Consider the following 25,393-nt stretch of genomic DNA (forward strand, 5'->3'; position numbering starts at 1 on the left):
ATTTCAACTTATAATTATTATTATTATTTCTTTTCATTTTATTTCATTTTTTTTTAAAAACTTTTATTACTCTTATTTTATTTTACTTTTGTATTTCTATTTTATTCTTATTTTTATATTTTCTCCTTAATATTATTATTATTACTTATCTACTTTTATGCGTCACTCACTTCCTCAAAAGCGTATGTTACCCTAATAGCAATAAATTAATAAATCAAAAGTCATTTCAACTTTCATTTACATCTCTTTTCCTCCTCTATCAAATAAACTAAACACATAAATTGTCTATATCAAATTCTATTCAATTCTATTTTTCATTCTTAACAATAAATCAAGTGATAATCCACACTAGCGCCACCAGCGGGACAGTAGTTGCTCCAGTCACTGCCTTCATCTTATTTCCAAACAAAACATCTCTTTTCAAGTGTCCCTACCTACGTAGCTAGCTACCATTTCCGCTATTACTATTCCAATACTTAACTATCTCCTTCATACAAAAAACACTTCTTTTCCCAATTAAATAAATAATAATCATAAAATTCAACAAAATCATTCAAAATTCTCCATTTCTCTTCCTTTCTTTAAATCTATTATATTTTATTTTATTTCCATTTTCCCAAAATTTCATTACAAGTACCCTTTAATTTACACATAACCTTTACCTATGCATTTCTTCATTTTTTTAATCAATCAATTTTCAAACTTATACTGCTCTTACATAAAAACCATTATTTCATTTATCTCAACCTTCAACCACAATCCTCCTAGCCAATCACATAGCTAGTCTCCCTACCTCACTCTCCCTCTCACTCTACTGGCTGGCTGGTGTGCCTCGCTTTACAACTAGCTAGCTACATATACATATGCCTGCCCGCACCGGCTAACTGCCTGTTCTGCCTACTTCACTGCCTCACACGATTTTTCGCTGCTCCGCCAATACATCTCCTCACACATTCCCATATTTCTGTCCGTCTCTCTCTACGCCTGCCTCCCTTCATTCATTGCCTTCCCTTCTACATACCTACATCAACTCACCCAACACTAATACCCATGTAAATCCTACAATCTTACAAGTAAATTAACCCTATTCCTTCCACTAAACAAAACTTTCAACATATAAAACTCTTATCTCTCTTAACTTAACTAACCCAAACAAAATTATAAAACATTATTTTTCCACCCAACTTCCAAAACCTTTCACTACTTCCTTCATTTCCCAACCACACACAGCCACACTTCCTCTTATTTCTTTCTACACCTAAACTTTCTTATAAACAATGTCATTATTTTTACACAATCAAAAAATTAATATTTTCCTTTAATATATTCATTTCATTCTTCAAAAATTTACATAGTATCATCCACAAAAATATACATTTCTTTTTTTATATCAATCAAATAACAAACATAGTATATTCTCAATATTCATAATCAATACAAACAACTAATCATAACAGTACTATTCTTTAAACACTAATATTAATCAAAATACCCAATTTCATTACATTCAAAAACATTAAACAACCAAAACACACTCACTCAAACCTTCCATCTGGTTACAATTTCACCAAACTCGCGCCATAATCACGCATCAAATAAACTACTCCAACCAACCAACAAACAAACAAACTTTCCTCAAATTATACACACATTAATCAACAACCAAATTCATTTTTTTCAAACAATATTTCAATCAAACTTCACACACTACACAACCACTTCTACTTCCCTCACAAAACATACCACTCACTACACACATCATACTTTAATTCTTTCTTCATCATATTTCATCAATGTACAATCAATTTTATACATTCATACAAATTCTCAACTATATTTCTATATTCACAAATTTCTATAATATACATACAGTGTCTACATACCCCACAATATTTCACAAATTTTCAAAATAAACACTTATTACAGTCAAAATCTCAAACTATTCTTACTAAATATATGTATCTCCTCAACAAAAACTTACACTTTCAAAACTCAACTATAAGGGTTGATTAAACGCCAAAAGATACACAAAATTAAACTCCCATTTCACTACTTCCTTTTAAAAGCAGTAACAAAAATAAACTCCAATTACACTACTGCTCCCTAAAAGGCAATCATTTTCAATCCAACCACAATTCATTCATGTAAATCCCTTCACTCATTCACTACTTCCTCTTAGTACCTGTAACAGCATCATCGCACTTCACAGCCACCTACAGCACCTTTAATCACTACTTCCTGCTAAATTTTATCAAAATCCCACAAAAACCCTTTTACAAATATTCCTAATCATAGTTTTACAAACGGTCGGCCAAACTCCCCTCCTCCACACTTTAAAAGTGCAAATCTCCACAATATTTACATTCCAATCACACTTCATTCATTCAAATTTAAAACCATTCCTATACTTCCACTTAAAAACTGTAACAGCACAACGTCGCTCTCATCTTACGTAGGGGAGCCCTAACCCTACCAAATTTTATCATAATCGGCCCAACATTTACACACTAATTTCATCACTAAGTAATCATTTTCCATCGGGCCTTACATAAACGGGGCTAACTCCTCTACCATTCCATGTGTCACAACGCACATTAATACTTAAATTAAATAATCAACCATTTTCATATCCTAACATTCCAAACATTAATCAAACAACCCACTTCACATATCCTTTCCCACCGAGATAAAACATAAATATGTAAACTTTTCTTACGCACTCTATCTACATATATCAAAATTCAATTCATTCATTTACTTTTTTCATAATAAAAACATTCATCAAACAATCCCATCGACTTTAACTAAATTATTAAACAAAACAAAAATTATCACAAATTTATTTCTATTCAAAAATTACAATTAAATCTACATTGATTCCCGTACGGTCCGCTTGTATTCTCCCTTACTAGTCAAATGCCTCTTCACCGGGCTGGGGTCGGGCTTTATACTTGCTCCTTCTCACTTCACCACCCTTCTTCTTTCCTAAAACAATTCAACATTATTTATTTCTTCAAATACTCACTTAATCATTTATTCTCATAAACTTTCTTCAAAAATCATACTTAAAAATGTAGTAATAAATAATAATAATGCCATGTGGAGCGCTGGTGTGCGCGCTAGAAAAAGTCAAGTTGGCGTCTTATGTGTCTTATGGCGATTGCTTGCGATCAATGTTATGTTTATGTTGTGTTGTAAAAGATAAAATAAATATTGTGTTTTGGTTTTTCTTATTTTGTTCTTGTTCAGCTACCATTAGTACTACATCTTAAATAAATGAAAGAAGTAATAGAAATATGTACATTATTGACCATAATTTAAAATAAAAATCTATTCATTGCTCCCATACACATCTCACAATTGCAGCAGTGCAGTACCACCAAAATCCGATAGAAAGCATGACCTGGCCCTATGCCCGTACATTTACAAGTGAAGTTATAATTGATCATTTTTACTTTTTCTTTCAATTATTAATACTTTTTTTAAAATAAAGAATAATAATGCAACAAATAATAAATAATAATAAGTTCCGTAAATCAAAATCAAGTAAAAAGTGAAATAGTTGAATAATTTTTACCATTGAAAACAACACTTACATTCATTATCAATGAGTGGTATTAAGTTAAAGAGAATGAATAGACCCAAAAATGAACAATTAAAAACTATAAAATTCATAAAATACAATAATGAAATACGTTTGATTCTCGTATGATCCGGCGTAAGAATGGCTTACTTAACCATGATAGCTATGTGGGCAGGAGGTGGGGTTTCCCTTAGCCGTTCATGTAAACTTCTTCATACTAACAGCAAAAATGAAATAAATAGAAAATTTCAAAAATGAGATGTACAAGTTTAAGAAAATACATTTCATAAAAATGTTCTACTGAAGCAAAATGATACAAATTATAACAATTACTATTAAATTCTCTTATTTTAGAAAACTTGAATAATAATCCAAAAATGCATCATAACGAGTCTTTGATGAAGGCAGCAAGCTAGTAAAAAATGAATAACTTATTTATTTTATATTACGTATGTACAACATTGTGGGAAGAAAACCTAGATTGAAAATGTAATTGAAGAAAAATATATTATTTATGATAAAGTCAGATTAATTATTATCTATAATTATCAACGTTTGACTACTACATAAAGTAACAATTAGTTTAATCGAAGAATGAACTTAAACCTACGATTTTTATTTAAAAATAAAAATAAAAATAAATAAATAAAATAAACAAAATCATTGATGTATATTGGTGTAAGCATTTTTTGAATAAAGTTTTTGAATTTTTTAGCCTAATAATTTTTTTTATTTTTTATCACGTTTTTCTTTTTAACCTGTTATTATTAGTTTGATTATTATAGATAAATAGATATTACAATCAATCTACAGTGCTACTTGGAACAAATATTTTGTAGATGAAAATGGACAGCATAAGCGTCTGTGACATCTAATAAATTCTAAAAAATATTAATGAAAATTAATGCAGTAAAATTACTATTATAATATCAATGAAGTGTTAATGAAATGTTGGGTACTTGCTGATTTGTGTACCTTTTGGCGTTCAATCAACCCTTATGCTTAACATTTTAAACTGTAAGTTTTTGTTAAAGAGTACACAATTAGTACTCAACATAATTCCCAAAAAATGCAACACCATACACAGATACCGCTTCACAACTTTCTACAACTTTTCAAACATTCTTGTCACCGAGGCTATTTTTCCTACAAACAACATTTCTACAAACAAAATTTCCGCGTAGCCATCGCAACTTGTCTCAGCCCAATATTAACGGACATCATAATCACACAATACTTCACACTTGCCTTAAACAACTTTCCTTTCAAATACCATTTATGTACAAATATGTCCATCATCTCTTAACTGCAGTCCCTAACGAAAACATTAACCAATTAATCACTGTTGGAACCCCAACTTTACTTTGCTATATAATTGAACAGCTACATAATTTTTGTAAATATAAGCAATGTATTTTTATATGTATTTATGTTTTTTTTAATAAATAAAAAAAAAATAGAAAAAGAGGCAAATAGCCCATTTTAAAAGTCTTTCTCGACACTCTGGAATGGCAGTTTGGTTCTTTGGACGGTTCAGAGATAGCGAAACAGTCGCGTCGCCAGCGCACGGCACGGTCAGCTTTGCTATATAAAGGGCAGAATCGGCCGTGTCTGCATCAGTCAAAGAAAATTTTTAAACATGGAAACATCAACAATGGCTACACTAGCTTGAAGGTTGCTGACTGGGCCTTACTTTAAAAACCACCTGGATCTCTGTACCGGACCAGAAAAAAAATATCCATCACTTATTGCATATATATTGAAGAAAGAAGAAAGTGCAGTATTCAGAGCCGCATTAGTACACCAGCTACAGAGGCAAGCAGAATCACCAGCGCTACCACAGAGTGAGATACGAGCGAGGACCAGGCCAATTGGTACCGGGGTTTATCGGGGTGCTGGCCACACTGCCGGGGCTCCCAAAGCCGGTTGACTGGTATTAGCTTACGGCCCTTTTCAGGGCCTCTCACTTCACTTATTCTGTGGGCTCGCGCTGTCTTCAAGCTATTCTCGGAGCGGCCATACCCAACATCGAGATCGCCCTTTTTCAGGGCCACTCAACTGTGTGGTTTCCCCGCTGGGGAGCGCCATAAGCGATTCGTGGGCCGATGTATTTTTGTAACTGGTCCTTGTCAGGACCACCAAGTTACATGTACTGTTGGATCCTCGCAAGGAGTTGCGGCCCCCCTTGACCAGAATTTTCTTTGAGCGTCAATTGTCCGTTGGCAGCATTGGTAGTTTGGACATAGTGGTGATGGTGGCCAGTGCAAGGAAGTTCAGTTGCCCTTGGGCACCTCAACAGAGATGGAACTGCAGACTGACTTTGAGTGCTGTGCGTCGGTCCGCCAAATTGATGGCGTCCTTTCGCCGGAGGAACATGTACCAGTGCTAATGAGGAGAGATTGTCTGTTAAGAATTGGACTTTAATGGCCATATTGTTATCATTTATTGTACCTTCTGTATCTGACATGTATGTAAGTCTTGTACATTCATTATTAAGAGAAAATTACTTGCCACCCCCGTATGGGGTTCTGATGATTCCAATAATAATTTATGTCAGGATACCTGTATGGTATTTGTAACTAGAGAATTCCCTGTGCACAGCCCTGTACATTTAATACATTGTCAAAACTATCCTTTCCAATACCGTGCCTGGTATTAGCGCTAAAAGAGTCAGAACTCTCGTTATATTAATTGTTCCTTGAATAATTATCCCCAATACCGTGTCTAGTAATTAAGAAAGAATTAAATATAGAATTTATTCATTTTGTTAAGTGCATTGTAAGTTGTCATTTATTCTTTAATTGTAATATAGACTTTATTCCTTTTGTTAAGTGCATTGTAAACGTTGTCATTTATTCCTTAATTGTTGAATAAACATTAATTATATTTTTTCTAAGGGTATTTCAAGTGTTGGTGGTGTCCCCCACCCCTGATCCTTCTTCAACTAAATTAAAATTGGAATGGTCGAACACTTTGTTTTATATTAATTGACCCCCCCCCCTATTACACTTCTTTTCACCATCCCTCCCACACTTCATCTATTTCACAAACATTCATCGATTGGAAATATTTTTTACTTAAATATTCCTTTCATTTCAATACAAAAAACATTATAACGCTTTCTTAACATCATTTTAATTTTTCAAATTTCTTTCTTTTTCTCCATTACTCTTATAAAATACCAACAATTTCAAATAAAATATAAACACAGAATGATCTAGTATGCAGGAGGAGTCAGTCCTCGTTACCTCGTTATTTTATCAACAGTTACAATTTCTATCCAATACTTCCCTTTCTCTATCTTCAATCCTCTTCAATTGAAGCAAGTTAACTCCAGTCAAGCTAGATAATCACAAAACTGCATTGCTTTAATTTATATTTCAGTAGCCTATTTTTCTCTTACCTTCTTCATTTTATATTTATCACAGCAATTGCAAATTAGGGATAGTACTTAATGTGTCTTCAACAAATATACTTTTCTTATTAAATGGCAAACCTAACTTTTAATCATATATTTTACTAAATTCCGTCACATTTCTTCTTATGTTTAATCCTTCTTGCCTCATTTTCATTTTAATTTACCTCAATTTTTTGCAGCGGGGCGGAATCACTTTTTTTTTAAATAGGCATTTGAATCAACTCGTACCACTGCAACGAGTCCGCTCAAATAGCCCATCACTACTGGCCAACACCCAAACTCCTCTCAAATCATTTCATTAATATTAATACTCTTCCCAATTCTTTCAAATAATCCTTTAATTTATCTAATACAAACTCTAAATCAAAACTTATTTCTATCTATCTCCTCTTCCCTTTAATCTATTTACTTCCCATATGATACAATTTTACAAGTCTAAACGCGCTACCTCTCTTCAATATACCGCAACAATGGTCGCATTCAGCGGACAAGAGCGCTACCAGATCGCTACCAAAGGGAGCGCTTTATTTCTCTGAACGCTCTGCTACTTAATACAACCTAAACATAACCTCACGCGCATCGTGCATTCTTCCCGGGTACCGGCATGCTAATAAATATATCAATAATCTCCTTAACAAAAATACAGTTTAAAAAGTTAGGTGTAAGGGTTGATTAAGCGCCAAAAAGAATACAAATCTGTAAGTACCCATTATTTCTTTAATACTTTATTCATATCATTTAAGTCATTTTACTGCACTAACTTTTCCTTCATATTTTTTAGAATTTATTACATGTTACAGACCCTTATGCTGGCCAGTTCATTCATAATATTTCTATGTTATAATTATACTAATAAATATATCAATAGTCTCCTTAACAAAAATACAGTTTAAAAAGTTAGGTGTAAGGGTTGATTAAACGCCAAAAAGAATACAAATCAGTAAGTACCCATCATTTCTTTAATAATTTATTCATATCATTTAAGTCATTTTACTGCACTAACTTTTCCTTCATATTTTTTAGAATTTATTACATGTTACACACCCTTATGCTGGCAAGTTCATTCATAATATTTTTTTGTTATAATTATGATAAAATGTACGTATATTAATATGTTTAATTTTACCCTTAACTTAAAAAATATTAAATGTTTGCCTTTACCTTGAAAAATTATCGCATTAAATTGTCCTTTGAAATTGACGAAATCTTTTTTCGAATTGTTTAGTGAAAATCAATTATTATAAAAAATGAATAATATAATTTATCAATTCATGATTGATGATGGACTGGACGTAAATATTATTAGAAATATTGTCCATCTTATTATACCGCTGCCAGAAATTGAAATGTTGCATGGTAGAAAACGTGGGCCTGAAAAATCGCGGAATGCAGAATATTATCAAGTCACTATTCCGTCCTACACGGATTTACAATTTAAAGAACATTTTAGAATGTCTCCAATTACTTTTGAGGTATGTCCATGGGTTTAAATTATCTCTCAATTGTATATGCTTAATACGTACATATTAGTATACATATTTTTGTAAGTAAAATTATAATAAAATGTTAAATACATTCATAATTTATATAATGTATGTATTTCAGACATTGATAAATGTAATTGGAAATCATTTTGTAAAAGCTGATATACAACCAAATTATAATATTACTCTTTCAAAGAGGATATTATTTACAATTTGGTTGCTGAGTAAGCCAGTCATTTCTCGCAGTTGGTGATCGGTTCGGTATACCGACAAGCTCTGGACATGGTATTTTTAAAAGCATCGTTAATGCTTTAGCAGAATTAATGCCACAATACATATAATGGCCAAATGCCGAACAACAAGCTATGTCAAGAATTTATATTTTATATGTTTAATATATATTTTATTTTCATGACCATGCAAACATATTGTTAATTAGGAATTTTATCATTTAATAATTTAGGTATTTGAAGAACGTTCTTATGGCATAAGTAACGTTATTGGTGCCATTGATGGATGCCATATCCCGAGCAACCAGTTAGAAATGCTATTGATTTTTATAACAGAAAACAATATCATTCGATTATATTACAAGGTAAAGGAAAACATTTAATATTTTTTAAGTTAAAAGTAAAATTAAACATCATTATTACTTTATAGTGATAAAAAACATTGTTTTGCAGGAGTTTGTGATCATTCCGCACGTTTTATTGATGTATTTATTGGTATGCCGGGAAGAATGCACAATGCACGTGTATTCAAAAAAAGTCCACTTTTTCGACAGTTAACGATCGACCAGAATCCACTTCTTCAGCACAAATGCCGAACCGAACCAAATACCGAAAAAAAAATATTTTCATCGCTACTTTGACGGAGCGATGATCACTACAAAAAAGTTACGTGTATTATAAAAACAATTTTATAATTACAATATCTTAATGTTACATTTTTTCAATAAATTTTTTTAAAACTTCATTTCTTTCTCTTTGAATCGAATTATTTTCTTAGACACTTTTTCTCAACTGTTCTATCGCTTTTATGCGTTCCTCTTTAACTGCAACTAATTTTTTTCTTAAATTGTAGCTCTCCTTTGTATCTCTTTTTTTCTTCTTTTTTTTTAAATGAAGCAGAATATACCGAATCTGCTGATCTCGGTCTATCGTTTAAACATTCATTTTCTCAGGTAATATTAGAATTATTAACATCAGTATTTGATTCTATAAATGAATCAGCATCAATCAGATTGGGCCATAGCGAAAATCTTGCACTCGACTGTAGAGATGGAGTAGATGGAGAAGGTGTGCATCTGCAAAAGTTTGTTAGAATGCTGCTAGGTGCTGGCACTATTGCAGATGGCTTATCTGTGGCTGGAACTAACGAGGATATTGTCGAACCGTAGTTTATGGTCCGATCGTTAGAAAAGAGTTCTTCAAAAATGTCATAATATTCCCATGTTATTCTCTTTCTTCCTGTTGAACTTTTATTATTATTATCTTTAATAGAACGGTAAGTTTTCTTTAAATTTCGTAACTTTCGGTCAAGAATATCCTCGTTTACTTCCGTATAACCGATTTTATGCATTTCTTGCATAATATCCGTCCACAAAGCCCTTTTTTTAATTTTTGGATCTCGGAATTTGCTTTTGCGCTCCTTAAAGAGTTCCAAGAAAAACTTTGTGCTCCGGGCTGTCCAATACGGTGCGCTATACTTTCTTCATCTACTGATATATTAACAGAATTTAAAACAAAAATAAATAGCATCATGAAAGAAAATGCTTACAATCAAGCATTTATATAATTCGATGCACAAATTTATGCATCAAATAATGATAAATTGATTACACTAATTAATTACTTCTTAACAAAAACTTACAGTTTAAAATGTTAAGTATAAGAGTTGATTAAACGCCAAAAGGTACACAAATCAGCTAGTACCCAACATTTCATTCATGCTTAGTTCATATAATTTAAGTAATTTTGCTGCATTAACTTTTCCTTCACATTTTTTAGAATTTATTAGATGTCACAGACCCTTATGCTGGCCAGTTCGTTCATAATATTATTTGGTTATAATTATGATAGAATGTATATTATATCTTCGTTTTTAAATAGGTACTTTATTTTAACTCTAATCCAAATTATTCTTCGGATTTATCTTTAATATGCCCTTTATTCAGAGTAGTCACATATATGTACATGCATGTTAAAGTAGAAAAAGACAAAGTTAGAGTCGGCTACTGTTTAAATTTGAATCACGGAGGATTTAAAACAATATTTTAGACTTGAATTCGTCTTACCGAAATATTCGTGAGCACAAATAACACACAGTTAATAACAAGTAGATTATTCAACAACAATTATTCATTTCTCAATTGTAATTTAATTTTACTTATAGTAAAATACTGGAATAATTAGCTGTCCTAAAAGTATGCAATTATTTTATATTACATAACATATATATAACATTGTGAGAAGAACAGCTACATTGAGAGTGTGATTGAAGAAAACTATATTATTTGCGATAAAGCCAGATAATTATTACCTATTATTATAAACGTTTGACTCCTACATAAAATAACAATTACTTTAATCGAAGATTAAACTTAAACAGACGATTTTTATTAAAAATAAAATAATCGAAATCATTGATGTATGTTGGTGTAAGCATTTTTTTAAAAAAGTTTTTAAATTTTGCAGCCTCGTAATTTTTTTTATTTTTTATAACGTTTTCTTTTTTACCTGTAATTAATAGTTTGATTATTATAGATTAATAGATATTAAAGTCAATCTACAGTGCTACTTGAACAAATATTTTGTAGATGAAAATGGCCAGCATAAGGGTCTGTGACATCTAATAAATTCTAAAAAATGTGAAGGAAAAGTTAATGCAGCAAAATTACTTAAATTATATCAACTAAGCATGAATGAAATGTTGGGTACTAGCTGATACGGCTGATTTCATCCCACAAATGTTCTATTGGGTTAAGGTCTGGCAATTGTGGAGGGGTGTTTAGGCGCCAGAGTGTATTATTTAAAAGCCATTCCCGAGTTTTTAGTGCGGTATGTTTCGGGTCATTGTCTTGTTGGAAGACAAACGTTCCCTCCAACCCTAATTTTTTTGAATTTTCTTTTAAATTGCGTCTTAATATATCCACATACACATATTGGTCCATCATACCATTAATTAGATCTAACTTGCCCACTCCTTTAGCACTCATGCACCCCACACCAGAATGTTGCCTCCCCCATGCTTAAAAGTAGGCTTCATATTTTTCATTTTCATAGCTTCATTTCTTTTTCGCCACACTTTTTGTCGTCAATCAGACCCACATACATTGAATTTCGACTCATCTGAAAAGATTACGGTTTCCCAGAAACTAGAAAGCTTAGAAACATATTCTTTCGCGAAATCCAATCGGCGCTTACTATTTATTTTATTGATTAAAGGTTTTTTCCTCGGGACTCGACCGCAATAATCGTATTCATGTAATTTATTTCTAATTGTCTGAGGTGTTACGCTTACACATAACCACTTGATAATTCTTGACTGATTTTTTAGCGCTTGTCCTGGGTTCTTCTCGAACAGACTTCAGAATTTGCAGTTTATGAAAGGAATTAAGTTTTGGTGGCCGTCCACTGCGTGGCCTACTAATCACATTTCCGTACTTTTTAATTATATTATGCACCGTTGAAGGGTTTTTTTGAACTATCTTCCCTATTTCTCGAATACTTTTTCTTTCATTTCGCAACGTCACAATAAGTTCTCGAATTGGTCTGGGAACTTCCATATTAGTGGTTAAATATGTACTAATTAGATTATTTATTCACAAAACTGACTGTAGTGGTTTCTACAATACAATAGAGAACTTTGAAACTTTATTCAATCGTTTTTCTGTTTGTTATCTTAATGTTTTTACATATTTATACAGCTGTTCACAGACTTTTTTTGCATTCGTTTGGGGTGTTGTTTTGTTAAACATTTAATTGTGATATTCCTGTTGAACAAAAATAAAAGATTGAATATAAAATGAAAAATTCTGGTTTCTCTCTATCGAATAGTATATTTCATTTGAAAATAAAAGAAGTTTCTAATAAGATAATAATAAAAGTAATAAAATTTAGGTTAGTGTTCACAGACTTTTTTGGCCCAGTGTATGTACATTGTACAACTAATGTCTACATACCCCACAATATTTCCCGAATTTTCAAAATAAACAGTTATTACAGTCAAAACATTTAAATATATTACATATGTTATAAAAGTGATTTATCATAATTATAACAAAAAAATATTATAAATGTAGTGGCCAGCATAAGGGTCTGTGACATCTAATAAATTCTAAAAATGTGAAGGAAAAGTTAATGCAGTAAAATTACTTAAATAATATCAACGAAGTATAAATGAAATGATGGGTACTCGCTGATTTGTGTACCTTTTGGCGTTTAATCAACCCTTATACTTAACATTTTAGACTGTAAGTTTTTGTTAAGGAGATTTTTGTACCTTTTGGATAGATTTTTCTTTTTGAGTATTTTCCAAAGTTACATATCTGCTTTACAGATTTTTTTTAAAATTTGGAATTGGCCATTCTATCATTATAATCTGATAAGGTGTTAAGTCGGAACCATAACTACCATTGGAGAGATCTTTTTAAAGAATGATTATAGTTGCCATCCTCAATAACAATTTTTTTGAGAAAGCGTTTTTAATAAAATAGGAAGGTATTTGTGCGTAAATAGCAAAATTAAACTGCCATTTCAGTACTTCCTTTTAAGAGGAGTAAGAAAAATAAACTGCGATTGAAGTAGTTCTCCCTAAAAGGCAAAGAGGCAAAGATTTTTGAATCGAACGACAATTCATTGATTTAAATCGGTTCACTCATTCATAATTTTAACGAGTGCAGTACTTCCTCTTAGTAGGCGTAAGAGCATGATGGCACTTCACGGCCACGTAGAGGAGCTTTAATCACTTCTTCCTGCTAAATTTTATCAAAATCGGACTAAGCATTATAGAAATATTGGTAATAATAATAATAACAAAGTCTAGATTAGGATAATTGCATCAATTAGTAATGACTTAGGATTAGTGCAATTTTTATTAATGACTTTGGGTAATTACATGAGCATTAATGACTTAGGACTATGCTAAGTGACTTAGGATATTCGGCCGACTCAGGATTAGGTTACTTGGACTAGGATAATTAGGTTAGGATAATTGAATTTGGATTAAGATCTCCTTAACAAAAACTGCAAGTATAAGGGTTGATTGAACGCCAAAAGGTACACAAATCAGCGAGTACCCAACATTTCATTAGAACTTCATTAATAGTTAAGTAATTCTACTGCATTAATTTTCATTAATAAGTTATTTTTTAGAATTTATTAGATGTCACAGACCCTTATGCTGGCCACTTCATTTATAATATTTTTTTGTTATAATTATGATAAATCACATATACGTATTTAGTAAAAATCTATTGAGCAGAAAACGAGATATATGTGTTTAATTTTATTTCCGTTCTATAAAGTAAAAACTATAACTTCAAATATCTCGAAAACTACTCGATAGATTTTTACTAAATACGTTTATCATATCATAATTATAACAAAAAAATATTATAAATGAAGTGGCCAGCATAAGGGTCTGTGACATCTAATAAATTCTAAAAAATAACTTATTAATGAAAATTAATACAGTAGAATTACTCAACTATTAATGTAGTAATAATGAAATATTGGGTACTCGCTGATTTGTGTACCTTTTGGCGTTCAATCAACCCTTATACTTAACATTTTAAACTGTAAGTTTTTGTTAAGGAGATTTTTGTACCTTTTGGATAGATTTTTCTTTTTGTCTATTTTGCAAAGTTACATATCTGCTTTACAGATTTTTTTAAAATTTGGAATAAGCAATTTTATCATTATAACCTGATAAGGGGTTAAGTCGGAACCGCAACTACCACTGGAGAGATTTTTTTTAAAGAATGATTATAGTTGCGGTGCCCAAACCATCCTCAATAACAAATTTTTTTTGAGAAAAAGTTTTGAATAAAATAGGAAGGTATTTGTACGTAAATAGCAAAATTAAACTGCCATTTCAGTACTTCCTATTAATTAAGAGGAGGAAGAAAAATAAACTATGATTGCAGTACTTCTCCCTAAAAAGCAAAGAGGCAAAGATTTTTTAATCGAACGACAATTCATTGATTTAAATTGGTTCACTCATTGATAATTTAAACGATTGCAGTAATTCCTCTTAGTAGATGCAAGAGCATGATAGCACTTCACAGCCACGTAGAGGAGCTTAAACCACTTATTTGAGCTGAATTTTATCAAAATCGGACTAAGCGTTATAGAAATATTGGTAGTAATAGTTTTAGAAAGGGCCTTACTTGGGTGGGGCAAACTCCCCTCCTTATGAGGCACAGCGTCAAATCTGTACAAAATTTCGATTCGAATGACACTTCATTAATGAAAATCGGTTCACGTGTCCATAATTTGAAACGATTGTTATACTTCCTCTTAACAAGTGTAAGAGCTGATCGCCGCTTTAATGTTACGTAGGGGAGCCCTAACCCTACCATCCTACCAAATTTTATCAAAATCGGGCCAAGATTTACAGAGTAATACAGAGTAATTAGTAATAATAATTTTGAAGGTACACAAATCAGCGAGTACCCAACATTTCATTAATAGTTGAGTAATTCTACTGCATTAATTTTCATTAATAAGTTATTTTTTAGAATTTATTAGATGTCACAGACCCTTATGCTGGCCACTTCATTTATAATATTTTTTTGTTATAATTATGATAAATCACATATACGTATTTAGTAAAAATCTATCGAGTAGTTTTCGAGATATTTGAAGTTATACTTTTTACTTTATAGAACGGAAATAAAATTAAACACATATATCTCGTTTTCTGCATATTTATAGCAGAATGGTTCAATGAACAATGATTTATATCAGTGAAGTTTCATTTTATTTATTTTTTTCTTATTTAATGGATATATATTATGGCGATGATTTCTTATGGCGATGGATATTTATTTTTGTGTAAAATATGTAAATGAAGGCGTATTATTATTAAAACTGTCCGGTAGGACAGTTGTATAAGGATTGATCGTCAAAAAGTGCACGAAAAAGCGTAACGTTAAAAAACACCCAACTTTGACAATTTTTTTCTCTTTTTCTATAAAAGATAAAATTCCCAAATTTTCTTTAAAATATAGGGCAAACCCTCCTTTATAACTGTAATTTTTTTGCAACCCCCCAGACCTAATAGATTTCGAGGAAAAAGTTGCCGAAAATGAGCAAAAACGGCATTTTCAGAAATTGTTGTTGTTCTTCTTCTTCTTCTTCTTGTTGTTGTTGTTACCTTTTTTGTAAACTACGTAGCGCCTAAACGCGAGAACCGATTTTCATGAATGAGGTGACATTCGATTCGGAATTTTATGTAGATGTGCCTTTTGAGGGTCTCGACGCTGTACACCGAATTAGAGAGGAGTTAGCCCCCTTTATGTAAGGCCCCCTTCAAAATTATTATTACTAATTATAATTACTCTGTAAATCTTAGCCCGATTTTGATAAAATTTGGTAGGATGATAGAGTTAGGGCTCCCCTACGTAACATTAAAGCGGCGATCTGCTCTTACACTAGTTAAGGGGAAGTATAGCAATCGTTTCAAATTATCGACAAGTGAACTGATTTTCATGAATGAAGTGTCATTCGAATCGAAATTTTGTACAGATTTGCACTTTAAAAGTCTCGTCGCTACGCCTCATATGGAGGGGAGTTTGCCCTACCCAAGTAAGGCCGTTTCTAAAACTATTATTACCAATATTTCTATAACGCTTTGTCCGATTTTGATAAAATTTAGCACGAAGAAGTGATTAAAGCTCCTCTACATGGCTGTGAAGTGCCATCATGCTCTTACACCTACTAAGAGGAAGTACTGAAATCGTTAAAATTATCAATGGGTGAACCTATTTACATTAATGAATTGTCGTTCGATTCAAAATCTTTGCCTCTTTGCCTTTTAGGGAGAAGTACTGTAATCGCCCGTTTATTTTTCTTACTCCTCTTAAAAGGAAGGTCTGAAATCGCAGTTTAAATTTGCTTTTTACGTACAAATACCTTCCTATTTTATATAAAAAGGCTTTCTCAAAAAAATTGTTATTGAGGATGGTTTGGGGACCGCAACTATAATCATTCTTTAAAAAGATCTCTCCAGTGGTAGTTACGGTTCCTACTTAACACCTTATCAGGTTATAATGATAGAATTGCTTATTCCAAATTTAAAAAAAAACAGTAAAGCAGATATGTAACTTAGCAAAATAGACAAAAATGAAAATCTATCCAAAAGGTACAAAAATCTCCTTAACAAAAACTTACAGTTTAAAAAGTTAAGTATAAGGGTTGATTAAACGCCAAAAGGTACACAAATCAGCAAGTACCCAACATTTCATTCAAGCTTAGTTCATATAATTTAAGTAATTTTGCTGCATTAACTTTTCCTTCACATTTTTTAGAATTTATTAGATGTCACAGACCCTTATGCTGGCCATTTTCATCTACAAAAAATTTGTTCAAGTAGCACTGTAGATTGACTGTAATATCTATTAATCTATAATAATCAAACTATTAATTACAGGTTAAAAAGAAAACGTTATAAAAAATAAAAAAAATTACGAAGCTGCAAAATTTAAAAACTTTTTTAAAAAATGCTTACACCAACATACATCAATGATTTCGAATATTTTATTTTTAATAAAAATCGTCTGTTTAAGTTTATTCTTCGATTAAAGTAATTGTTACTTTATGTAGTAGTCAAACGTTTATAATAATAGGTAATAATTATCTGGCTTTATCGCAAATAATATAGTTTTCTTCAATCACACTCAATGTAGCTGTTCTTCTCACAATGTTTTAAAACTGTCCGGTAGGACAGTTGTATAAGGATTGATCGTCAAAAAGTGCACGAAAAAGCGTAACGTTAAAAAACACCCAACTTTGACAATTTTTTTCTCTTTTTCTATAAAAGATAAAATTCCCAAATTTTCTTTAAAATATAGGGCAAACCCTCCTTTATAACTGTAATTTTTTTGCAACCCCCAGACCTAATAGATTTCGAGAAAAAAGTTGCCGAAAATGAGCAAAAACGGCATTTTCAGAAATTGTTGTTGTTCTTCTTCTTGTTGTTGTTGTTGTTGTTGTTGTTGTTGTTGTTGTTGTTGTTGTTGTTGTTGTTGTTGTTACCTTTTTTGTAAACTACGTAGCGCCTAAACGCGAGAACCGATTTTCATGAATGAGGTGACATTCGATTCGGAATTTTATGTAGATGTGCCTTTTGGGGGTCTCGACGCTGTACACCGAATTAGAGAGGAGTTAGCCCCCTTTATGTAAGGCCCCCTTCAAAATTATTATTACTAATTACTCTGTAAATCTTAGCCCGATTTTGATAAAATTTGGTAGGATGATAGAGTTAGGGCTCCCCTACGTAACATTAAAGCGGCGATCTGCTCTTGCGCTAGTTAAGGGGAAGTATAGCAATCGTTTCAAATTATCGACAAGTGAACAGATTTTCATGAATGAAGTGTCATTCGAATCGAAATTTTGTACAGATTTGCACTTTAAAAGTCTCGTCGCTATGCCTCATATGGAGGGGAGTTTGCCCCACCCAAGTAAGGCCGTTTCTAAAACTATTATTACCAATATTTCTATAACGCTTTGTCCGATTTTGATAAAATTTAGCACGAAGAAGTGATTAAAGCTCCTCTACATGACTGTGAAGTGCCATCATGCTCTTACACCTACTAAGAGGAAGTACTGAAATCGTTAAAATTATCAATGGGTGAACCTATTTACATTAATGAATTGTCGTTCGATTCAAAATCTTTGCCTCTTTGCCTTTTAGGGAGAAGTACTGTAATCGCCCGTTTATTTTTCTTACTCCTCTTAAAAGGAAGGTCTGAAATCGCAGTTTAAATTTGCTTTTTACGTACAAATACCTTCCTATTTTATTCAAAACGTTTTCTCAAAAAAATTGTTATTGAGGATGGCAACTATAATCATTCTTTAAAAAGATCTCTCCAATGGTAGTTATGGTTCCAACTTAACACCTTATCAGGTTATAATAATAGAATTGCTTATTCCAAATTTTAAAAAAATCTGTAAAGCAGATATGTAACTTTGCAAAATAGACAAAAAGGAAAATCTATCCAAAAGGTACAAAAATCTCCTTAACAAAAACTTACAGTTTAAAATGTTAAGTATAAGGGTTGATTAAACGCCAAAAGGTACACAAATCAGCAAGTACCCAACATTTCATTCAAGCTTAGTTGATATAATTTAAGTAATTTTGCTGCATTAACTTTTCCTTCACATTTTTTAGAATTTATTAGATGTCACAGACCCTTATGCTGGCCATTTTCATCTACAAAAAATTTGTTCAAGTAGCACTGTAGATTGACTGTAATATCTATTAATCTATAATAATCAAACTATTAATTACAGGTTAAAAAGAAAACGTTATAAAAAATAAAAAAAATTACGTGGCTACAAATTTAAAAACTTTTTTAAAAAAATGCTTACACCAACATACATCAATGATTTCGATTATTTTATTTTTAATAAAATCGTCTGTTTAAGTTCATTCTTCGATTAAAGTAATTGTTACTTTATGTAGTAGTCAAACGTTTATAATAATAGGTAATAATTATCTGGCATTATAGAAAATAATATAGTTTTCTTCAATCACACTCTCAATGTAGCTGTTCTTCTCACAATGTTATATATATGTTATGTAATAATAAAATAAATAAGTATTGCATACTTTTAGGACAGCTAATTATTCCAGTATTTTACTGTAAGTAAAATTAAATTACAATTGAGAAATGAATAATTGTTGTTGAATAATCTACTTGTTATTAACTGTGTGTTATTTGTGCTCACGAATATTTCGGTAAGACGAATTCAAGTCTGAAATATTGTTTTAAATCCTCCGTGATTCAAATTTAAACAGTAGCCGACTCTAACTTTGTCTTTTTCTACTTTAACATGCATGTATAAGATGTGACAACTTCAGAATAAAGGGCATATTAAAGATAAATCAGAAGAATAATTTGGAATAGAGTTAAAATAAAGTACCTATTTAAAAACGAAGATATAATATACATTTTATCATAATTATAACCAAATAATATTATGAACGAACTGGCCAGCATAAGGGTCTGTGACATCTAATAAATTCTAAAAAATGTGAAGGAAAAGTTAATGCAGCAAAATTACTTAAATTATATCAACTAAGCTTGAATGAAATGTTGGGTACTTGCTGATTTGTGTACCTTTTGGCGTTTAATCAACCCTTATACTTAACATTTTAAACTGTAAGTTTTTGTTAAGGAGATATCTATAATAATCAAACTATTGTAATGATACTAGCCTCCTCGATTTTAAGGGGTTTCAATTAGAAAAAAGAACACCTGGTTGACACTTTAAAACTTTATTATCTTACATAAAAATCCTTGACTAATAATTAACTAATTACCGTAAATTGTATATATGTAACTTAACTAATAATACGCGTAAATTGTAAATATGTAAATGAACTAAAAAGGTGACAAAAATGAACAAAGGAATTAAAAACCCTTAACTAAGAATTATAAAAACAATCACTACGACAGGAGTTCCCCCTTACCGCCCGTCGCCCTGCCTACCGGGACCAGAGAGTGGCGACCCCAAACATCTCAAGACAAATTTGGCTTACCCGCCGCCAGCACATGCAGCTTGACCATTCCTCGCCAAAATCTTCTCTGATGTTGTCAGGGTTTTTCGCACTCAGCACCCGCCACTCAGTTCGGTCACACTCACTGTTCTGTTCTTCTTTCCTTCCTTTCTCTCATACTATCACTCCCACAGACTCACATTGACACACCCTACACACACACACACACACACACACACACCACTCTCTAGGCCCCCACCATTCCGTCGGCAGCGCGCACAATGCTCCTATTCTATGCATTCCTGACTATGCATTCTAAGATTACCTTATCGGCCCCGTGCTACATTCTCTATGTATAGCAATTGAATTCTAAAAGAAAATATAATTACAATTCACCACAACCACAATTCCGTCCCCTACATCACACCTTCCTTTGAAAAAGTGGCTATACTCACAGAGTATGCCACTTTATCCTGACTTTCCTACACTACACTTCACTCTACTTCGGCTGCTGGGCCCGGGGTTGGCTGGGCCCTCGGTTGACCTCTGCTTCTGATGTAGGCCAACTCCTGGGATGACAAACGCTGGACCTCCGGGCTGGCAAGAGCAAGGCGCTGGGTTGTTCTCTTCCGCCACACCCTCCAACCGCAGCAACCACCTAGTAGTAGTAGTATCACTAGGCCACTCGTCCCTGTTCCCACTGACCAGTGTGTTCGTCTTTCGCGGGACTCTTTCATCCTTGTTAGGGTAGCTTGCAGGGTGTCTAGGTCCACCTCCACCGCCCCACTGCGTCCATTCGTGGCAGCTCCCGTTTCCTCAAGGTGCTCCAGCGCTCCGTGAACTTGATCCATGGACACCGCTAAGGGTCCCTCTTCCTTCAGCATGGGTAGCGACGGCAAGTGTACTGTGACACGTTGCCCCAGTGCGGCGTTGGTAGAGCCTCGAATATTTGGGAGCAGACGATATTGTGGTGTCTGTAAGGTGCATCCCTTTCCCGCTTTAATGTAGCCCACTCCATGAAGAACCTCCTCGGTGACGGCAACTCCTGAAGTGGTCCGGCACTGCGAGATGATTTTTGTGGGCTCCTGAAGGCTGAATATCCAAGAATCCTTTGCTGCATTCCAATACCAAGTGGGCCTGGGCTGCGACGTAAGCACCACCTGTCTACAACCCGCCTCCTTGGTAGGCGTCTCCCCTCTCTGCAACGCACTCAGGCAAGAGGTTTGGTGCCTCGAGTAGAGGGGAAAGGTTATCGCGCAAACCCAAAGGGCTCCTTGTCGGCACCCCTTCAGGTGCTCCTCCTCCAGCTCCGCATAGTACTCTTTGTCCTTGCTGACTAGGTAGTAGTTTGCATCAGGCTCCAGTTTCATGATTAGACCAGAAGCTCGGTCCTTGGCTGGTAGAGCTCTCACATGGAAAAGCTCGAACCTTCTCCCCTGCGAAGATAATGGCAGATCGACAACGACACGGATAACTTCACTAGTAGATACTGCGTGGGCTTCGGCCAGTTGATAGTAGACATACAGCTCTGCGGGGCTTGTCCCGGCCACCAATTCTAAATCCCGAGGCAGGGCTCCTTTGACGGTATTAATGAATTTCCTAGCTCCCTACGATTCCATGACAGCATGCGCGGTGTTCATGCCTACCAGATCTCTAATGAACCCTCTTAGCCTTTCCGTTTCCAGCTTTGTTCCCCGTCCCCTTATCAGGATCCCCGAAGTTTAAGTGGACCCAGATTTTGGTACCCTGGTCCGTAGGTCCATCGGGTGCTTCCCTTCCTTCACTCTAACTGGCGATTTGGGAGCCCACGTTCTATCTTTAGGATCCTCTGGTTCTTCAAACGATACCGAATCTCCCGAATCCCTAGCAGCACTCCCTGGTGAGCCCCCGAGCTTCCCTTGGTTCTCGACAGCGATCTCCCATTCTCCCTCCGGCCAACTATCGGAATTTTTCCCTTCTTCGCGGCCATTATCTTGGCTGCCCCTTGACGTCGACTTACTTCTCCGCATTCCGCCCTCCCGCTGAGGTAACGGAAGCCAACTTCGACTTGCATTCAGTTCTTCGCGCCTTGTCTCCATCCCGATTGAACTATCTAGCGCCCCCGGAGATCCGGAACTAGCTTCCCCGGTAGAGCCAGGCGATATTCCCTGCGCCATTTCCGCCCCATCGCGCTCATACCGTAACTGAATTACTGTATCTTCCTCCCCCTCACTATCATCTGCAGCCCAATTAGGGAGGTTCCATCCAGAAGGCATGTCCCTTGCTCCGCGTGGTGTCCTTTGTCTCGTCAGACAGCGTCCACTCCGTGGGCCTGATGTCTTAGTATCGGGAAGTGGTTTCGGCAAGGTGTCTCTCTCGAAGGCTGGTTTTAAACGATTGATGTGGACTGTAACTGCTTCTCCCCCCTCCCGCTCAATGACATAGTTCACGGGAGGGATACATTTCACTACCCGGAATGGGCCTCTCCAAGGGCGGTGGAACTTACGTGCATGTCCGCTTGGTGCCGCCGGAACATGTAGATAAACCGAATCTCCCACACAAAAAGCCCTTTCTTTTTTTTCCTTGGTCGTGGTATTTGGTTCGTTTCGCTTCATAGGGCTGCCCCAAAGGCACCGTCAATTGTAAGGGCGTCTTGCGTTCAGCGCACATCTGACAACTCTTTACATACTTTATCACATCACGTACTAGCTGAGGCCAGTAGTAGAGACCCCTGATTCTGGAAATGGTGCGACGTCTCCCCAAATGGCCAGCCCAAGGGACATCATGCTCCAAGCCGAGCACAGTTCCTCGTAGCGTTTCCGGAATTAGCAGTCTTTTCTTCTCTCCCTCCCGCTTCAGGTACCAGAGCCCCTCGGGGGAAGTATATATTTCTTGTGCCCTAGAGTTAATCATCCGTAGGCACCCAGGGTCCCTCTGTTGTTCTTTTTGCACGATTTCATAGCTTAAGGGTTCATGTTTGGTCACTCCTCCAATGGCGCGCCCAGCAGCATCGATGCCATTGCCATCCTGAGGAAAATTCCGATCACCCGTGACGTTCTCATACCCAGCGTTCTTTGGAGTTGTAGGCTTCTTTCTGGGACGTTCATCGGACACATATCGAACCTCACATAGTGGCTCCATAGTAAGTGCCTTGGTCTTCGTATTTACCGTCATTCCCAGCTTCTCCATGAGATCCCATCCCATCAGGCCATCCCTGGGGGTATCTATCTCCGCTATCACAAAAGTGTGGTCTACCGGGATCTCTCCCACCATACAAGCAATGTCCTGTTCTCCTACAACGGGAAGTGGTGCCCCCGTTACTCCTCTAGCTATTAACTCGGTCTTCCGAATTGGTACCCCCTTTACAGGGCATCTAAGGATGGAAACCTCTGCTCCGGTGTCGACGAGCAACTCGTGTGTTTGTCCCGCTAAGGCTAGCTTCAACAATAACCCTCGTTTACGCGGTGTCGAAACCTTAGGTATTAAGACATTACGTTGCGCCCTCAGTCGAGAAGGGAGCTCACTGGTGGCGCTACTAGTGGCTTCCGTTTCTTTTGGGGTCTCCTCAGTATTCCCTATCCTGGGTCCCTTCATTCGTCTTGGACAGTTACGAGAAATGTGAGTGGGATTTCCACATACGTAACAGTATTGCGCGTTCCCGATTCCCCGGCCCTCTGATCGTGTTTTTCCGGTCTGGACCCTACATTCTCGAGCAAAATGCCCTGGTTGGTCACACCGAAAGCACCTTTTTTCTGAGAAAGTTTTTCGATACTCTTGCCTTGGCGACGCCGTTACCTCGGAAACAGCAAACACCTCTCGACACCTAAAATCTGATTTTTTTATTGCCTGCTCGACTAAAACTGCCCTACGAGTCGCCTCTTCCCAGGTTAGTGGTGGTGTATATTGTAGCTGAAGTCCCGGTTCCCCTTTTAGACCGTGTATAAAGGCGGCTAGCACAACTCGTTCAATTTGTAACTTAGCCCCAATTAACTCCGCTCCCGCTAAGGTAGGTGTGCATTTCTCACCCACTTGGCGGCACCTATCTGCAAATTCTAGGACCGATTCCCCGGACCCCTGCTGCAGAGCATTTAGCTCGAGCAGGTATTGTTCTGGGCTCCTGGCATCCCGAAACCTTTCCACCAGAACATCCTTGAACTGTTCGAAGGTAGCGGTTGGTTCTAATAGTTCAGGATGAGCTGCCATACAGGCAGCGGCCAATCCTGTCAGCTTCAGGCGGCCAACAACCTTCTTGTCTGAATCTTCCCATCGGCCACTCTCGGCCAGAAGCTCGAGGTTCTGTATGAACTCTTTAGCGGATACCTCGTTAGCTCCACCACCCCACGGCTGCAACATGTTTTGTAAAGATAGGTCTTTCCGTGGGCGAGAGGCGATACCACCGGAACCCCCAGCGCCCGTTAGCTGTCTCCACTGGGCCAATTCCCTTTCCAAAGCTTCCTTTTCTTCCGTTTGACGGATTTTAAAAGCCATTAAGTCGCGATTGGCTGTCCGAAGATCCTCAAGTTCCCGCGCGGCCATGTCGTAAGAACACTGGAAACCACTTATTCTCTAGGCTTGGGATCCCCAACTAAGCGGCAATTATAACCTTTCACCAGAAGAAGAGGCGCTCTGTCCAACAAGCCGTTACACAAAGGGTTTCTTTTTCACGCCGCTATATTAAAACTGTCCGGTAGGACAGTTGTATAAGGGTTGATCATCAAAAACTGCACGAAAAAGTGTAACGTTGAAAAGCACCCAACTTTGACAATTTTTTTCTCTTTTTCTATAAAAGATAAAATTCCCAAATTTTCTTTAAATTATAGGGCAAGTCCTCCTTTATAACTGTAATTTTTTTGTCAAGACCCAGATTTAATATATTAAGAGAAAAAAGTTACTGAAAATGAGCAAAAACGGCATTTTCAAAAATTGGTCTTGTTCTTGTTGTTGTTCTTCTTGTTGTTACCTTTTTTGTAAACAACGTAGCGCCTAAACGCGTGAACCGATTTTCATGAATAAGGTGTCATTCGTTTCGGAATTTTATGTAGATGTGCCTTTTGGGGGTCTCGACGCTGTACATCAAATGGGGGAGGAGTTAGCCCCATATATGTGAGGCCCCTTCTCAAAATTATTATTACTAATAACTCTGAAAATGTTAACCCGATTTTAATAAAATTTGGCAGGATGAAAGGTTTAGGGCACTCCTAC

At 35.3% G+C, this 25,393-nt stretch overlaps 2 protein-coding genes across 5 annotated transcripts; one reads left to right on the plus strand and one right to left on the minus strand.

Moving 5' to 3' along the window:
• Positions 1–1,729: 1,729 nt before the first annotated feature.
• On the minus strand, positions 1,730–24,868 carry LOC141446608 (uncharacterized). The gene is made up of 2 exons (XM_074113153.1): positions 20,255–24,868; positions 1,730–2,985 (listed from the first exon to the last, which is right to left on the minus strand). Exon 1 carries the CDS (start codon positions 24,725–24,727, stop codon positions 22,694–22,696), a length of 2,034 nt encoding a protein of 677 aa, XP_073969254.1. The 5' UTR covers positions 24,728–24,868; the 3' UTR covers positions 1,730–2,985; positions 20,255–22,693.
• LOC141446609 (uncharacterized) lies at positions 7,178–9,407 on the plus strand. Of its 4 annotated transcripts, none has more exons than XM_074113158.1 (6): positions 7,178–7,699; positions 7,783–7,941; positions 8,025–8,055; positions 8,227–8,473; positions 8,607–9,080; positions 9,169–9,407. In XM_074113158.1, the coding sequence occupies exons 4-5, from the start codon at positions 8,249–8,251 to the stop codon at positions 8,736–8,738; spliced, it is 357 nt and encodes a 118-aa protein (XP_073969259.1). In that variant the 5' UTR covers positions 7,178–7,699; positions 7,783–7,941; positions 8,025–8,055; positions 8,227–8,248; the 3' UTR covers positions 8,739–9,080; positions 9,169–9,407. The 4 variants fall into 4 exon arrangements, with proteins under 4 accessions (XP_073969259.1, XP_073969260.1, XP_073969257.1 ...); XM_074113156.1 differs by having other exon boundaries at positions 7,179–7,699; positions 8,025–8,099; XM_074113157.1 differs by having other exon boundaries at positions 7,179–7,699; positions 7,802–7,941; positions 8,025–8,099.
• Positions 24,869–25,393: the final 525 nt, after the last annotated feature.

This window comes from Rhodnius prolixus, unplaced genomic scaffold (genome assembly GCF_049639745.1).
Source record: "Rhodnius prolixus isolate KJV_2025 unplaced genomic scaffold, Rpr scaffold_7, whole genome shotgun sequence".
In the NCBI taxonomy this organism is placed as follows: Eukaryota; Metazoa; Arthropoda; class Insecta; order Hemiptera; family Reduviidae; genus Rhodnius; species Rhodnius prolixus.

Coding starts and splice junctions, on each gene's coding strand:
- LOC141446609 (XM_074113158.1), top strand. CDS start 8,249: ATGAATAATATAATTTATCAATTCATGATTGATGATGGACTGGACGTA. Junction 8,474..8,606: donor TGTCTCCAATTACTTTTGAG/GTATGTCCATGG, acceptor TATGTATTTCAG/ACATTGATAAATGTAATTGG.
- LOC141446608 (XM_074113153.1), bottom strand. CDS start 24,727: ATGGCCGCGCGGGAACTTGAGGATCTTCGGACAGCCAATCGCGACTTA.